General features: G+C 38.1%; 1 protein-coding gene across 2 annotated transcripts in view; it reads right to left on the bottom strand.

Moving 5' to 3' along the window:
• F13b (coagulation factor XIII B chain) overlaps positions 1 to 15952 on the bottom strand; it is a 41973-nt gene extending 26021 nt beyond the window's left edge. The window contains exons 1-8 of one of the 2 annotated variants that reach the window (XM_008831573.2): positions 15833 to 15952; positions 11730 to 11930; positions 10749 to 10934; positions 9714 to 9890; positions 9174 to 9350; positions 5717 to 5896; positions 5308 to 5493; positions 3842 to 4024 (exon numbers count right to left, since the gene is read on the bottom strand). In XM_008831573.2, coding sequence (XP_008829795.1) covers positions 3842 to 4024; positions 5308 to 5493; positions 5717 to 5896; positions 9174 to 9350; positions 9714 to 9890; positions 10749 to 10934; positions 11730 to 11930; positions 15833 to 15896 — 1354 coding nt within the window. In that variant the 5' untranslated portion in view covers positions 15897 to 15952. Of the gene's footprint in view, positions 1 to 3841; positions 4025 to 5307; positions 5494 to 5716; positions 5897 to 9173; positions 9351 to 9713; positions 9891 to 10748; positions 10935 to 11729; positions 11952 to 15832 lie in introns of both variants that reach the window. The other variant, XM_029562795.1, reaches the window with a different exon arrangement.
• Between the last annotated feature and the right edge of the window lie 2038 nt (positions 15953 to 17990).

Here is a 17990-nt window from a genome sequence, read left to right as displayed (position 1 = left end):
AGACTGGCTCTTGTAGAATTGGAGCATATTATACAAACTGCTAAAGAAGAAAAAAGTCTATCAATGAGTCAATCCAGCTGTAAAGCCTAATAACCACAATTATGACTGATACAGCAAACTGTCTCTATCGGTGCAGTAGTGGCACTTTTATCTTGGGGGTAATCAACAGCTATCTAATTGGACTTAAAACCTGCTCGATGGGAGGGAACTCATGCATGATACTATAAACATAGCCAAATGCACATGGCAGGAGAGGTCATAGATCCTAGGAAAAAAACATTTTCTATCACATCTTTAGACAAAGGTAACTTCTTGCTATATGATAAATATGCATCCTTATATTTACAGACAAGTATACTTCTCACCACTCATCAAAGAAGCTTCTTTTTGCACCAAATGGAGACTATTACAGAGTTCCACAACTGGTCAGGGAGCATAAGTGTCAGTGAGATGCCCAACCTTAAGTGACACATCTAAAATGAAACCTCTACACCTAAGGCTCATGGAACATAGAGAAACATGGGGCAGAGAGAATATTAATGCACCTCTCAGCTCTCACCAGTGACACGTCCTCATGCAACAAAAGGTGAATAACACAGAAAGCCACAACTGACGAAAATGTAGAAAATAAGAAACTGCGGAGTGCATATCCCTAGATAGGACTCCTATATTGAACCTTATCCACCCTGGGCTCAGGGACCACTGTGGCAGAAGGGAGCAGAAAGATTGTTAAGAGCTAGGGATGGTGAATAACCACAAGGAAACAGTTTTCCAGGCTTCTAGGAACTTGCATATATGATCTTACAGCAAAGGTGACACCACGCATAAGACCCAGGCAAACTCAAACCAGACAAAAACCAAGCATAGAAGTGGGGAAACAGGTAAGAAGATCCAACCATATCAGAGGAACTATTGGCAACTGATCACTGCTGGGTGAACGAATTCTTTAAGGGAATGATGCTGGGTAGGCTGACCACGCTCCAGGGGATGAACTCATACCAAGGGATGTCAGGGGACATAATATTGACTTGATATGCCTTAACATATATGACAGTATGCATGAAATCTGGTGTTGGTGGGGGACATGAGCATACGATAGTGGGGGGTGGCCTTAAATATGATTAAGATGCATTGTATGAAATGCAAAAAATTCAATTAAAAGTATATATTGGGAAAAAAGAAGAAATGAAAACAACCTAAATGTCCTTAAACTGAATGGATAATAAAACTGTGGTACATTTACACAATGGAGTTCTAGACAGCAGGAAAGAAAAACAAAATTGTAAAATTTGCAGATAAATGGCTGGAACTAGAAATTGTTATACTAAGTGAAGTAATACAGACTCAGAAAAATGAGTGAGGCATGTTCTCTCTCATTTGTGAATCTTAGCTCCAATTCTTAGATGTGCATAAATGCCCTGATGTGACCACAGGAGCCAGGAAAATAGAAAGGCAACATGGGGCAAAGGGGAAAAAGGAGCTTGAGAGAGGGGGATAGTAGGAGCCAGGTGTTATAAAGAAGATGTGGAAAATGGGAATTCTTTAACTGAAGAGGGAGTAGGGAGGGTCCTACAGAAAGAGTGAGAGGTGAGATAATAATGTTTAGATTATGTAAAACACCAGAGGGAACTGTATTAGCTCACAGTCCTACTGAAACGTACACACACAATATGTGTAAAGGACATAGGGATAGGTGAAGGTTATATAACCAAAAGCACAGTGCGGGGCAAGAGAAGCGGCCCTTCGAGGTGTTGGTCTGGGCAGTCTAAGAGACCCCCAAAATCACAAAGGCTATTGCCACAACCCTTGATTGCCTCCTTACCTTGAAGGTAAGGCCCTTATTGATGAAGACAGGACATACTTTGGACCTAGAATAATTGAGTTGAACTGACCTGGAAGCCTCCTCCCTGAAGACTAGATCTTATGATATCAGAGGATACCATGTAAGCTCCCTACTCAATGGGAGGGAACTTATGTGTGATACTATATACATAGGCAAATACACATGGCAGGAGAGGCCATGGATTCTAAAGAAAAACCTACTGTGGCCACATCCCTAGACCAATGTAATTACTTATTATATCCTAAATATGCATTCCCGTATTTGCAGAAAAGTGTACCTCTCACCACTTATCAAAGAAACTTCTTTTTTGCAACTAATACTGAGATCCAAAACTGGTCAAGCACAGAGAGTAAGTCTGAGACACTTAGCCCTAAGTGACACATCTTCAATGCAACCTGTACACATAAGATGAATATATCTCTCAACTCTCACCAGAGAGGTTTCCTTATCCAACAGATGGTGATTAACACAGAAACTCACAACTGGCCAGTGTGCAGAGGAGAAGAGGCTACAGAGTGCTAATCCCTGAATAGACACCTACGTCCGACTTCTGCCTCCCTAGGCTCAGGGATCATTGTGGAAATGGGAGCAGAAAGATTGTAAGATCCAGAGGTGGTGGATGATCACAAGGAAACAGAGTTTCCAGGCAGCTGTTCATTTACACACTCACAGCAATGGTGACAGCATGCACAAGTTCCATGTACAAGCTCAAACTAGAAAAAAAACAGCATGGACATGGGGAAGTGGGTAAGAAATCCCAACCCAACCTGGGGAACTTTTGGCAACTGATGACTGCTGGGACCAGGAGAGGCATTCTCTTTACAAGGACTGAACTCTTGGTATGTTGACCAATTTCCAGTGGATGAACCCACGCTGAGGGACAGACACATGAGGACAAAGATCAGACTGTATAGAGTATATTGTGTATATATAGTGGAGCATATAGAGTTGGGTGGGGCAATTGGGGAAATGTGGGTAGGGAGGGGATCTAAATACCACAAAATATATTGTATGAAAATCACAAAAATTCAAAGAAACCTAAGGGGCTGGAGATGTGGCTCAGTTGGTAGATAGCTTGCCTAGTATGTACAAGGCCCTGAGTTCGATCCTCAGCACTACATAAACCAGCACTTGGTAGGTGAAGACAAGCGCATTGAAAGTTCAAAGTCATCATTGGCTAGACAGCAAGTTCCACGCCAGCCTGGTCTAAGATACCTTGCCCCCCACTACCCAAGAAGAAGAACAGTGATAATAAAAGAAAAGAAAAAACTAAAAATTCAGATGTCTTTGGTATGAAAATTCCAGTTCAGGAAATCTGAAAACATTATAAAAATGTTAAACACTGAATATACATCAATAGAAAGATTATTTTATTTTATGGTGCACAAACACTATGGATTCATTCAGACATGAAACCACATTTAGAAGTAAGTCAAACCATGTTTATACTTTAAGTGGAGAAAACAAGTACCATGCACTGTCACAGCACCTTTGTGCTGCATAGATGTATTTGTGCGTGTCATCACTTTGTCATACCTGTGTATCTAAGTCATCAACAATAGTTATTTCAAGTAAATTTTCAAGGTGTAACAAACGTGGTCATTGGATGTAGAGAAGCAATTGCACAGACGTCATCAGCAGTGTGCTCTGGTGTGATCTCCCTTCGCTCTGAATGACAGTATGAGTGAGGGCGACACAAGCAGATACTGAAGACTACAAGGAGGGGAAATTTTCAGTTTGGAGGAAAACACAGAGGTTTAAATACACATAACACCATTGAATTTTATGCTAACCATGCTTAAAATGATCAATTATGTGCTATGTGTATTTTCCTACAATAAAAACAATAAGCAAAAAATGAAAGTAGCTCTAGGCTATAAGATACATGTCTTTTACTTAAACAAATGTGGGGGAAATGTATGCAAAATCATTTCCATTCTGTAAACATTATAAAAATATAAATATAATACTAAAATAAATTCGATGTATTCTTCTTACCCAGGCAAACAGGTGGAGATGACCATTTTCCTTGTTCGCAATGAGATGTTTTCAATCCCTTTAATAGGTAATAGTCGTTGCATCTGTACTCCACTGAAGATCCTGTTGTGTAACTTGCCAATAACCCACCAACCACAACCCCATTTGCAACCTCAGGTGGAGGCTTACAGTTCTCATTACTTTCTAAAAGAGATTATATAAAAATTTAATAAACTCATAACAGTATAATATATAGTTATCCAAACTATGGTAACAATATTTTTTGCTGAATCATTTAGTTCAATTGTTTCTAAGTTCATTAGAAATTAAAAACAAGTTCAGCTTAACTACTTTTTAATTTTTTATTCAATTTTTAAGTCTTTAAGATTTATTTAATATGTATGAGTGTATTGCCCACATATACGTAAGTGCACCCATGTTGTGCAATGCCTGTGGAGGCCAGAAGAGGGTGCTTGATCCCTTGGAACTGGAGTCAAGGATGGGCGTTAGCTGCCATGCGAGTACTGGGATTTGAATCCAGGGCTTCTGCAAGAACAGTCGGTGCTCTTAACTGCTGAGTCATCTCTCCAAGCTGTACATTTTAAATTTATTAAGCAAGAATAAATAGCAAGAGCGGGTTTTCATATTTTTCTCTTTTCTTGATTGGAAAGCACTGTGATGAGGATACTCTAGAAATGTTTAGAAAAGGAAATGATGGACTTTGACCTAAAGATAACAGCCAGTTCTAAAACTGCTCTGACCCTTAAGCCACTCTTATTTTCTTCCTTCTCATTCTTTTGCATCCCTGTTCTCAATTAACACGCCACATCGATGAAATAAATATATTTATATACATGGTCCCTTCCTCTGTTAATTTACCTAACATCCTTCATAGGTTTTGTCTTATGCAAAAAATATCCAGGTAAATACATTTGGGGAGCTCTTTCCAGTACGCAATCAAGACATGAGAAAGATAGCAGGAAGGGTAGCAACCAGGAATGATAGTTTAGCCTGGTGATATCATTCAGTAAAACCAAGCACCAGGGTAAGTCTCTTAGAAGGTACAAGGTTCAGAATGGCCTATCCAAAAGTCATGTCAGCAGGATTTACACAAGGTCCAAGAGCAAGTGTTCTATGCTGACGTGGGAAGAGGAAGTAGGTCTCACTCATGGCCAGCCGTTAACCCAATATGCCCGCTGTTCTCTAATAAAACAAACCTCACACATGTGTAGTCATTTAAAGTGCATAGGTCATAAGGTTCGCACAGCTCGCATAACAGTGCCTAGCACTAATTTAAGTTAAATGATTGTTTTAGTTCTGAATTATTTACATTGGCTTAAATTCTATAGATGTGTCTGTATGCCCAAAAAACCAACACAGTAGATCCAGTAGCATGTGTTTCTAAGCTTTTCAAGCAGCAGATTAAACAGAATGAAAACTTTTAGCACCGCGGGCTTAGCTCCCAATGTTAAACATAGCATACATACCAACACACTCAGGGGCCAGTGTCCATTGCCCACGATTACAAGTTATCTCATTTGATCCCCGGAGATGATAGCCGCTTTCACACCTATACGTCACTTTATCCCCATTGTAGTAAACCTCAGAGTGTGGGTTTGCTGCACCATTCTGAACAGTGGGTGGTTGCTCACAGGCTACTTTCTCCTTTACTTCTGTGAAGGTACAATTTAAAGAGAAGAGAGCATTTAGCCACATAAGAATTTTAGGAAACACTTATTCAAAATGTTACCAATGGAAAGAGTAGTGTGGGGTAAGGGTAAGGTTTAATAGCAAGGTATAATCATATATATGTATGGAAAAGTCATATTGAAATACATTAATTACACTAATTAGCATATAAATAAACTGTAACTAAAAAAAATATATGTTACCAACCAATGCATTTGGGAGGTTCTGTCCACTTTCCATCTTCACAGCGTATTTCTGTGGGTCCCTGAATCACAAAATTAAGTTCACATTCTATATGAACTATTTCTCCATGACGATAAGTTGTTGAATGTGTTTGGATTTTGGAATTTAGAGGCACAGGTGGAGGAGGACATCGGTTTCTTCTTCCTTTGGGGAAAATATCAGCTTATTTAGTTATAATTACCAAAAAAAAAATTATCAAAATTTAGTGAGAATGTTTACAGTCTCAAGCACCATGGAAAATATGGCAGACAGACTCTAGAGGTTCCCCTCTCTGGCATAGCATCCCCCTCCATAGGTTGGACCTGTCACTTGTTTCTAGACCTTAGGAAAGGGTATTAATTAGCATGCGATTATGCTACATGATCCTGCAATGTAAATTTGTACAATTCTTGCTGAAAGAGTCTCTCCCTACCGGGTTTGAAGAAGCAAGCTGTGACACTGTGTGCTTCCAAATGAAGGAGGCCTGAAGCAAGGGGCAGAGGGCCACCTCCAGCTAACAGCCAAAAGACTGATGCTCGAGTTCAGAATACAGAATGGTGCCAGCACCCACAATGAATTTGGAATGGCCCTGCCCAGCCAAGCCTTAGATGAGACTGCAGGCTCCACTGGCACTGATGCAGAGCAGCCAGTGAAACCACACCTGAAGGTCTGGCCTTCAGAAACCTAAGTAATGCTCTGGTACCACCTTGAGTATAATAGTCTTCATCTCCTTTAGTCCTAAATAGATTTTTAGGTAGGGACTGTTATTTCTCACATTATTATAGATAAAGAAGCTAAAATTTAGAAGTACTCAAATTAGTATTAGATGTCAGATCTGTTCTTGAGTCCATGTTTTTCTGAATTAAAATCTGTTCTTAATTATAAAACACTCTTAGTTTCATATTACTACTGTGACAAATTACTACAATGTAGTGACTTGAGATAAAACAAGTATGCTGGGCGTGATGGTGCGCGCCTGTAGTCCCAGCACTCGGGAGGCAGAGGCAGGTGGATCTCTGTGAGTTCAAGGCCAGCCTGGTCTACATAGTGAGTTCCAGGACAGCTGGGGCTACAGGGAGACCCTGTCTCAAAAAGACCAAAAAAAATAAATAAATAAAATAAGTTTATTCTCTTAAGTTCTAGAAGCAAAAACGTCTGTGTTCAATTTCACTGCTATATGTAGAGGATCAGGATCCTTTTGGAGGTTTTAAAGGGAAAATGGACACTTTGTCTTCTGACTTCTGGAGACCGCCTGGATTGCTTGGCGCAGCCCCTTTTTTGGATCACTTTAGTGTTTCTTTCCATTGTCACAACTCTGACCTCCTCTTCTATAGTCAAGTCCTCCTTATGAAAACACTTGTAATTATATATAGGGTCTAAATAAATGACCTCAGATAATGGTCACACCTAAAGATCCTTAATCATCCTCGCAGTTTCTTCTGCCACATAAAGTCTCTGTCCTTATTTGAGGATTAGGGCAGGAATATCTTTTGGAGGGGAAGCATCATTCAGCCTACCCTGCTACACGTAATGACTATTGACTATAAAATAACAGGTACGTTGGCATGCTGACTAACTTGGAGGGGTGCAGAAAGGCAGTAAGTAGGTCTGGCATTATTTTTGAGGCAATATGTTACAGACAACTAGCTACCAATTTTCCTCCATGTTCTTAAACCACAGCTGTTGAGAACAATTAGAAAATTGCAAAATCTTTGAAGCTGTTGTTCACTGCATTCCAAACTTGTGATGTGTTCAGGCACTCCCATTAGATGTCCTGTGCAGAAATCTCTTACAGCCATCATCACCCATCTATTTCAACCATCATCATCCTTTTCTAAGTTTCACTTTCATCTCTTTGACCTGCCTGTCAATAATGACATAATTTCGTCTATTACAGAGAAAATAGTGGCTATCACACCTTTTACCTCTTGTCCCTCATCAAATCCTCAAATTCCCACTTATTTTTCAGGCTCAGTTCAAATATTATCTGCCACTTCTTTGAATGTAGAAGTGAAAATTCTCTCACACTGCACTAATAAAAATGCTGAATGTCCACTCAAGCATTTTGTACTAGATTTTGCCATTTGCCACATTACAGTAATTTCTCTCTTCTGCTCTACTGTAATAGGACTGTCTACGGCTACTGAATTGGTGTCTTCTGAAGGTAATGATAGCACTTGTTTGAATACAACCAGTGATAGAAATGGAACCTTAGCTTTTACATTTCTGGACAGCTCTAGCTGCATGACCTCATTCCATTTTCACTTCAGGATAATATTCTCCAGTTGTGTGTGCTTCTGACTCCACTGCTTTTGAGATGGAATTTTCACATTAAGAAATGGGTGGCCAGTGAAAAAATTGCCTTCACCAAGCTACAGTTCTAAAATTTATAATGGAGGTTTTACAATATTAAATATAAGATCTGGGGAGACAACTCAGCTGATAATGTACTGGCCATTCAAGCATAAGATTCTGAATATGAGCCTCGGCACCCATGTAAAAGCTGGGCAAGGTGCCAGGAGCCAGTGATCCCAGCATTGGGAAGGCAGAGATGGGGGATCCCTGCTAGTCACTGACTAGCCAGACTAGCCTAATCAACAACCTTAAGTCCAATGAGGGACCCTATCTCAAAAAAATAAGGTGGAGGGGCTGGAGAGATGGCTCAGCTGGTTAAGAACACTGGTTGTTTTGCAGAAGACCCAGATTCAAATCCCAGTACCCACATGGCAGCTAACAACTGTCTGTAACTTCAGTTTCAGGGGATCCAACAGCCTCTCCTGACCTCCACGGGCATTGCATGACACGGGTGCACTTATCTACATGCAGGCAATACATGAACACACATAAAATAAAATTTAAAAAAATAAGGTGAAGAGCTAATGAGGAAGACACCTGACATCAACCTCTGGCCTCCACATGCCCATACACACATGTACACACACCCACACAAGCATGGCATGTTTATATAATTACATATAGATATACACAAAATGTATATATACTAATTATAACAATGTTTACAAACTCATGAAAGCTTAATTTTTCAGATAGAATAATTATAAGTTGCTTAAACAGAAATGATTTAAAACACAAAAATTCTTGTAAAAATATTGCTATGGGGGCTGGAGAGATGGCTCAGCTGTTAAGAACACTGACTGTTCTTGCAGAAAACCCGGGTTCAAATCCCAGCACCCACATGGCAGCTAACAACTGTCCATAACTCTGGTCCCATGGGATCTGACAGCCTCTCCTGACCTCCACAGGCATTGCACAACATAGGTGCGCTTACCTATATGCAGGCAATCCACACATACACATAAAATAAAAATAATAAAATTAAAAAAAATATTGTTATGGACTAAAATTACACATGATCACAGGCATTTTTCTGAGGCCATAAAAATTAAATCTGATAAAGTAGGTATGAAGTTTAAAATTTTACCTTCACATAGAGGAGAGTCTGGATACCAACCAAAGTTATAGCACTGAATTAAATCAGATCCACTTAGATAATAATTTTCATGACAGAAAAATTGAACGACATCTCCTTCTTCATAGGTTTGCTTTACAGGATGAAAATAGCCATTTTCTATTAATCTCAAAGGGGAGCACATTAATTCTAAAAATGAAAGAATGAGCAAAAATACAAAACTTTATTTTTCCTAATCAAACAAAATTCACTTAACTATTGACAAGCCAAATCTGGAATAGAAATTAATAAAATTGCCATAATCTGTCCTAATTATAAGCTTATGAATTCATTTTCTATATTTGATAAATATGAGTAGGTTTCTTTGAATTTAATTCCATAAGCTAAAACAAAATTTTCTTATTCGAGAACTTAAGTGACCAAAATTAACTGCTTATAATGAAAAGCGAAACAGGAGAAATGAAATGTTACTCGCACTACAAATTACATAAGCTTCAGCACAAGATGAATTTCTCCAGAGTGAAAGGAGGTATAACAAAAGAGAGCACGTACTAGCACACTGTGGTGTGAGAGACCAGCCGTGTGCGTGGCACTCGGCCTCCTCGGCCTGCTTCCCCCCAGCTGTGTAGTACCCACTGGCACATTCGTAGTGGACTTTGTCCTTCACTCTGAATGTTCTCTCCATTGTGGAATAATTTCCATGCTGCAACTCAGGGGCCAGACATGTTTCTGAAAAAAATAAACATTTGTTTCCTGAACTTTGATAACTTCATCAATATCCTAGAGTAGTAAAAAGAAGCCTCAAAATATATTTGATTGAATAGAAAGTAAAATCAACTGTCGCAGATTGAAAAGACCACTTTGGCTTTGAGTTTGTAGTTCTTTTTTCACTCTTGTGAGCTTCCTCTCTCAGTTTCTATTTTGAAATGTTGTCTGTTGTACTTGATCAAAGACCTACTTTCAAATGAAGTCTTGTAAAATAATGTTTTTGTATTTTTAAAAAATCACTCATTTATGAGTATTTTGCCTGCATGTATGTAAGTCCACCCATGCTGTGCAAAACCCATGGAGGTCAGAAGACGACATCGGATTCCCTGAACTGGGGTTTATGGACGGTTGTTAGCCACCATGTGAGTGCTGGGAATTGAACACAGGTCCTTTGAAAGTGTTCTTAAATGCTGAGCCATTTCTCCAATTCCGTGAAGTAATGTTTTGATTGTGCATATTCTGTGCATTTGTATAATCTAAATATAATATACTAACAAATTATCTTAAAATAAAGAAAATATTTACATGTATCACACAAAATACATTTACTAAGTCTCTTTCTCTTTGGCATTTGAGTTCTTTGTTGCTGTTGTTTTTGGTTTTTATCAGTCCAGTGTAAGAACTGCTGGAGCCGAGAACATGCTGGATGGATTAAGAAAACACCCAGCTTTTGATAAAAGCAAAAGAATGTCAACTTCTCACATATGCAGACATAATGGAAAGTGAATTAAATGAAATAAAACTGCCTATCAATAAAAAACCATTACCCTCATAAGCAATTACGCTCAGTTTTAGGGAACAACATTCTTGTATACATACCATGTTCCTTCCTGCAGGCTGGTTGAGAAGACCACCCATCAGGCAGGCACTGGACCACCTCCTCATCCTTCCCTCCTGTGGTTTTATATCCTGAAGTGCAACCATAGCGCATATTCTCTTGAAGTTTGTACAGTACTTTTCCATCTGAGACATAGCCATTCCTCAGGTCAGGTTTAGTACATTTTCCTATGTTGTAAAAAATGTCTTTGCTTAGCTTAATGATGAAATTACAATGCCTATTTCCTTAATGATGAAATTAAGCTTATCCCTTACTAAACTGGAAAATTAACACAAAAGCATATCACTCTTAGTTGGAAGAGCAAAAAATAAAAATTGATCGGGTTGACATTCACGCTCTCTGTGTTTACAAATTTCAGTTTTCACAGACAATCCTACTCTTACATCTTTTAAAATATACCAAAAGCTTTTTTTCTATAAATCGTCAGCAAGTAAAAAAATTGTTTCTTTTTCTTTTCTTTCCTTTTCTTTCTTTTCTTTTACAGACAGGCACGGCATGATGCAATGAGATGAACCCATCACAGAATTACTCACAATTTGAAGTCAGAATTCAGAAAAGCTCAGTTGTTAAAGGATGTTAAAAGAAAAGGAGTGTGGAGTTTGCACATGATAAAAGTACTAAAGTGACTTGTCCCTACTGAAGTCACATCTTAAATAATACTCTAGTTTCCTATGGAAACTGTGAATATAATAAGTTTCTGCTTAGCAAACATAACCCAGCTGCATGTGTCATTTAGCTATTTCTTCACGAGTACTATTAAAAATGAATAAAATGACTTTTTAATATAAAAACATAATTTACAAGATTTCAGATAACAGCATTTTATAAAAGAATTTTTTTTTTTTTTTGGTAATTTTGTCGCTTTCTACCAAAAGGTTTAGTCACTGTACACGTTTAATAGAGGTAAGCAGTAGGTAACTGGAATACTGCCAGCATCATGCTAACACCGTGTACCAACTTACTGAAGCACCTCGGTTTTGGAGACCAGCCTTCTGTTGTACATCTGATCCGCTCTTCTTGTTTCCCTCGCTCAGTTGTATAACCAGCCAAGCAGAAGAATGACAATTTTTTGTCTATGCTCATTGGAAAGTAAAAGCTTTTAAACGTGTAATAATACTGGGCAATCCTCCCATTTTCCACAGTAGGAAAATCACACTGCTTCTCTGAAATGAGGAAAACTCAAGCTGAAAATGGAAAGACATATAAACCCATGGAACTAGTGATAAAACAATGTTTGTAAATAAAAAATGGTTGTGGATTCTTTAGTTTACACTTATTTTTATTATATAACATTGAAAAGTGGTTTGTGACAATCTAAATATCACCCTCTCTGCTTCACATCTGCTTGCAACTCTGAACTCAGGACAATGCCGACAGGCTACTTATTCATAGGTATTTTTCCTACTTGCAGAACAACACTCTCACGGACACACCATAAAAGTCAGAGTTCATCTCAACATTTCTAGTGATCACATTAATAAAAGTAAAAATAATAGGCTTTATTTGATAAACTATGTTAGAGTATTTTACATTGTTCTTACTTTTTAAATTCAGTGAGTATTTCATTCACATCATAGCTCTACTTGGACCAAATAATTGTGGTGCTGACCCTCTTGTATTGGCAGGGAGTTGATTTCATTGTCACAGTTGCAAACATGCCCTCTCTCTACCCCTCTCTTGTATTGGCAGGGAGTTGATTTCATTGTCACAGTTGCAAACATGCCCCATAATATTAACTGATCAAAAGAATAACAACTTCTGACCTAAATGGAACCTGAACTTTCCAGTTTTTCCAGATAATCAGGGCACAGGACCATCCCTAGGATAGGAAGTTCACCTTAAATTATGCTAAAGAGATGGCCAGAACACCTAGAGTGTTAATGAGATGGCAAATTTTTCCTGCCTGGAATCCCGGCCCCTTAGCATAGTGCTTATAGACAGAGTCACAGACATAGGCTTTCTGTAAGAATTCAGAAAAGCATAACCTCTTCTTTTCTTTTTCATATTTCTTTTCTAGTCATGCTTTCCCTGATGCCTTGGGCTGCCCCAACTTTTTGGATTTCTTTGCTTTCTCCCTCAAGCTCCCTTCCCTAATTGGTTTTAAGCCTGCATGGCTTTATGGCTTTTATTCCTCTTCTCCATTCTTCTCCTCAAGGCACCTACTGGGAGTTACTGCTTGAGGCTCTGAGGATTTTTCTTTAAATTATAATAGAATTGTCCTAAGCCTCCTATTTGAGTCCATTCTTTTTTTATTGAGCTTTTAAAATTTCGTATAACATTTCCCACTCACATCCAGACACCCTTCCTCATCCATGCCTCCCCCTATACCCCACCAAACCCTATGCAATATGCCATACATGCTGAGTCCTATTCATTTAGATGTTTGTACCCAAACATCCTTCAGTGTGAATGAGTCCACTGGAGTCTAGTCAGCCCATCCAGTGGTTGTATGTAAGTCATACTCTCTCTCACCCAGCAGCAATCAGTCTCAAATAGTTCTCAATCTAGTGCTGGCCCACCACCTATTTCTCACCTCCCTTTTTAGGCCCTTGTTTCATTGAGCTGAAATGAGTCCCACGTTTGATACCACTGCTGCCACAGGCTCACATAAGCAAGCCTCCAGTGGCTTGGAAGCCTCCACGTCTTTATGTTCATGAACCAGCCCTGGCTCTTGCAATCTTTCCATCCCCTCTTCTGCAATGACCCCTGAACTATGGATGGAACTATGGAACTATATAGGAATCCCATCCTACATTCTATAGTCTCTTATTCTCCAAAACTTGGCCAGTTGAGGCTTTCTGCGTGTATTGCACTCTGATGTACATAGAAGCCTCACCTGTAAGAGTTGAGGGGTGCATTAGCCCTCTCTCTACCCCTTATTCCACTATGTTTCATGAGCCTTGGTTGTACAGATTTGACTGCCTAGTACTGAGTATCTCCCAGGTGTGTGTTCTCTATGCCTGACCCGATGTGCAAATCCATTCTTAAATTCTTTAATGAGATTAAGAGTGAGACTTGAGGCAAGACCACATTCTCCCCATCATCATGACTCCCATTCCAAAACCCATGAATGTTCAAATATATTAAATGGTGAGATATTTGCATGTGGCCTACACACCTCCTCCCACATACTCATATTATCTCTAGATGCTAAGAAGACCTGATCTGATCTCTGCCCACCATTATTAATAGTGGATTCAATACAGCACTAGGCCTTTAAAAAAAAAAAAAAGAGGCCATAAAATGGGGCAGTGGCAGTAAGATGGGAATGGAGATCAGGGAACGGGTCTGGATATGATCAAAATACATTGTATTAAATACTCAAAGAAGCAATATGATATTTTTTTAAATTTTCTTAGCAAAGCAAAGTGATTTATGACTATATTAAATTTTAGAGCTATAAAAAGTTAAAAGCAAAATATAAATAATAGTATAGTGTGACTAAAACAATAAGATAAAATATATAATGTTTTAATTACGTGAGTATAAAACAAAGTAGGATCCTTTTTACAAAATCCTTCGTGAACTTAAGAGCACATCAAAACTTTATAGTGGGTCCTAGGGGATGTGAAATTTGAGATCCAGGATATAATTAACTCAATTCTTATCTATGAGGTTCTCAACTGGGGAAAAGCATAGAAATACAGCACCAAACTTTAACAGGTTATTTGTTTGGCTTGTGTGAAATAAGATTATAACTGCATAACAGAAAATTGACTAGAGTACTATGCCATCCTGGATAATAGAGGATGATATAAACAGGAATTTCCTTGTTAGAAAAATAAAATAAAAGCTAATCTTATGCAAAAGTTATCCTCTTATAGAATTTAACGTATCAAATGAGATTAATATCATTTTGCATAATATTACTCATCATCTTGGAAGAAATTTGTCCTAAACTATGCAACAAAAAATAATTATAATTTAATTTATGGGCTATTTCATTTCAACAAATACTCTAAGGTATTTAATTTAGAAGCCCTCTTGATGGTTTTTAACTGACTAACTTGCCTAGAACTGCCTGACTAAACTTACCATCTAACAATATTGATAACATCCTAAACACCCAAATAGTAGATTGCCCTACTTTCACTCTCACATTCATTTTCCACACTAGGGAGTCTGCATATAAAGATCTGCAATAACACATGCAGGGGGTGGTGGCGCACACCTTTGATCCAGGGTTTGAGAGGCAGAGGCAGGCACATCTTGAGGCCAGCCTGGTTTGCATAGTGAGTTCCAAGTGAGTTGGGACTAGGGAGACCCTCACACACACACACACACACACACACACACACACAAAGGAAAGAGAGAGAGAGAGAGAGAGAGAGAGAGAAGGAAGGAAGGAAAGAAAGAAAGAAAGAAAGAAAGAAAGAAAGAAAGAAAGAAAGAAAGAAAGAAAGAAAGAAAGAAAGAAAGAAAGAAAGAAAGAAAGAAAGAAAGAAAGAAAGAAAGAAAGAAAGAAAGAAAGAAAGAAAGAAAGAAAGAAAGAAAGAAAGGATCTGTAATAGGAAATCCACAGTATTGCTGTCACTGAGCATTTTGATTTATAGTGTTTTCCCAACGTAATCATCACTAGAACCCTTTCTTTCTCTGTGTCCCTGTTTGAATAATCAACTATATTGTCCTCTCAAAAATCACTACTTAATAACTCCACTCAATGAAGAACCACCTGGATAAAATTCAAAGTATCAAGAGCAGAAATTTAGCTGATGATTTCATTATTTATTTTTCAAATTTCCCACAATAAACGTTTGCTTTATGAACATAAAATTAAAATTAGGCAACTACTGTCAGTGTTAAACATGTATTCTTGCATAAAATTAGATTTAAGACAAATATGAGACTAGAGAAATAAAGGAATTTCACTGAAATCCAAATGATGCTACTGTTAAAATAGTATACTAGTTTTGTCCAAAGAAAAATTTATATAAATGTTACACAAAGTTGCAATTATATAAAGTATAAGGAAACCTTGTATATCAAATGAAAAATAATTTTAACATTCAAGTGGCTAAAAATCCTTATATTTTAGAGAATAAAGACTATTAAGAATTAATTTTACCTTCTGCACAGAGTTTTCCTGGGACCATTAATATAATAATAAAAGTCAAGTCTCTCAACCTCATCTTCAGTGGGGTGTTTCATAAAGATTTTAACAATCCTAAAGCACCCAGGCTCTCACCATTAGGTACACAATACTTCTGTAAAAAACAAGTTAATAATTTACATTTGCCTAAGTACCTTTGGAACAAGCCTAACATTTCACTTAAAACATTTTCAAATAATTTAAAATAACACAGCTGAATTAGTTGACATTACTTTTCACATTCATAATGCTCATATTCTGAGTATAGTAAGAACATATTAACCAAAAAGGACAAGAATAACAATGTAATAGTTAATACAGGCTGAATAAACAAGGGTACACTTTCAACTCAGGTTGATAACTATAAATTCACAGGGTAAAGTTCACCTGCCCACTCTGTTTACCAGCATTGATCAAGAGAAGAAATGAACTCAGGAGTATGAGGTAATGGAGACCTGACATTAAAATATATTGCCTAGATTGCACTCCTTAAAGATCTACATGATCTTGTCTCAATCCATGACAGGAAATTATTATTAAAAACAGAAATGTTCCATATTCCTTCCTCTGCCCTGCCATCGAATTATCCACCCCAATTAATCCTTCCTACTTTATTTTTTTCCCTTTCCCCTTTATATCACTGTGTTTCTCTCTCCTCTAAGGAAACTCCACCACCCACCTTGACAGTTTGTTTCCTGACCTCTGGATTTTCCAATTAAAACTTGCATATCTAAGAATTCAAATCTAGCATCTAGCTATGAGAAAGAACATGTGACATTTGTCTTTCTGGATCAGGATGATTGTTTCCAGCTCCACCTCTTTACCTGAAATTTCACAATTTCAGTGGGGTTTTTGACAGGTGAATAATATTCCATCGTGTGAACGGGAACGAATAATTAACACTAAAGACCTCTAGAAAAATTCGTACAGAAATTTATCACTATAGAAGATTATTAGACTATATAGTTATAAAAGAAGTTACATTTAGGGGCTGTAGAGATGGCTCAGGGGTTAAGAACACTGACTGTTTTGCAGAAGACCCGGGTTCAAATCCCAGCATCCACATGGCAGCTAACAATTGTTCATAACTCCAGTTCCAGGGCATCTGACAGCCTCTTTTGTCCTCCACAAGCTTTGCACGACACGGGTGCACTTACCTACATGCAGGCAATGCATGTAAACACATAAAAATAGTAAATAAAATTAAAAGAAAAAAAGTAGTTACCTTTAACAGAGGGACAATGCCTCAACTAAACACCATAGGATAGCAAAATAAAAACCCATTGTCAGGGATGGACTCCCTCTATTGAAGCTGTTGACCAGGGATCCCATAGACTCTCAAAAACTACTGGTCATGGCCCCTGCTCTCAGCCAACAGAACTTGACAGTAAGATGCTACTGCTGAAGATACTACATATATGAGCCATAGGAAAAACAAGGAGAAATCAAGCTGGCACTGACCTCAAAGTTTCATCTCTACTGGTTAGCTTTCATAGTGCTAGAAGGTGCTAGCATGCTATGCATGCTACCGGAAGAAAAAATTAATAATTATCCTTAACCAGCTGTGAATTCTGTGTGCTTCAACAATAACTGGCCTGGCAAGATATGACCTCTGGTGCAATAGTGGTACAAATATTATTGGAGTAAAAAATCACTTTCTAATTGGACTTAAGGTCTACTTCATAAGATGGAGCCCATACCTGACATTGATATCAGGCCTAGGAAACTATGACTAGATAGGCCAAGGGCAGTAGGGGAGAACCTAATACTATTAATCTGCTAAATAGATACAGTGTTAAAGCAACTCCTAATGACTTATTGGTATACCCACAAATTAATGCATTTCTCAAATCTCATCCTAGAAGCTTCCTTATGCAGCAGAGGGTGATTAACACAGACACCAGCAACTGGCCAGCATACAGAGAATAAATACTACAGAGTGATTATCCCTGAATTGGACACCTGTGTCAAACTTCTACCTCCAAAGGCTCAGGGATCATTGCTGAAGAGGTGGTGGAAAGATTGTAATAGCCAAAGGAGGTGTATGAACACAAGGAAACAAAGTTTTCTGGATAGCAGAAAGTTACTTATATGAACTCGCAGCAATGGAAACAGCACGCACAAGTACCATATA

This window comes from Nannospalax galili, unplaced genomic scaffold (assembly GCF_000622305.1).
Source record: "Nannospalax galili isolate Female #2095 unplaced genomic scaffold, S.galili_v1.0 scaffold955, whole genome shotgun sequence".
Classification (NCBI taxonomy): domain Eukaryota; kingdom Metazoa; phylum Chordata; class Mammalia; order Rodentia; family Spalacidae; genus Nannospalax; species Nannospalax galili.
Note: the sequence above shows the minus strand (reverse complement) of the source record. Positions and strands in the feature narration are given on the sequence as shown.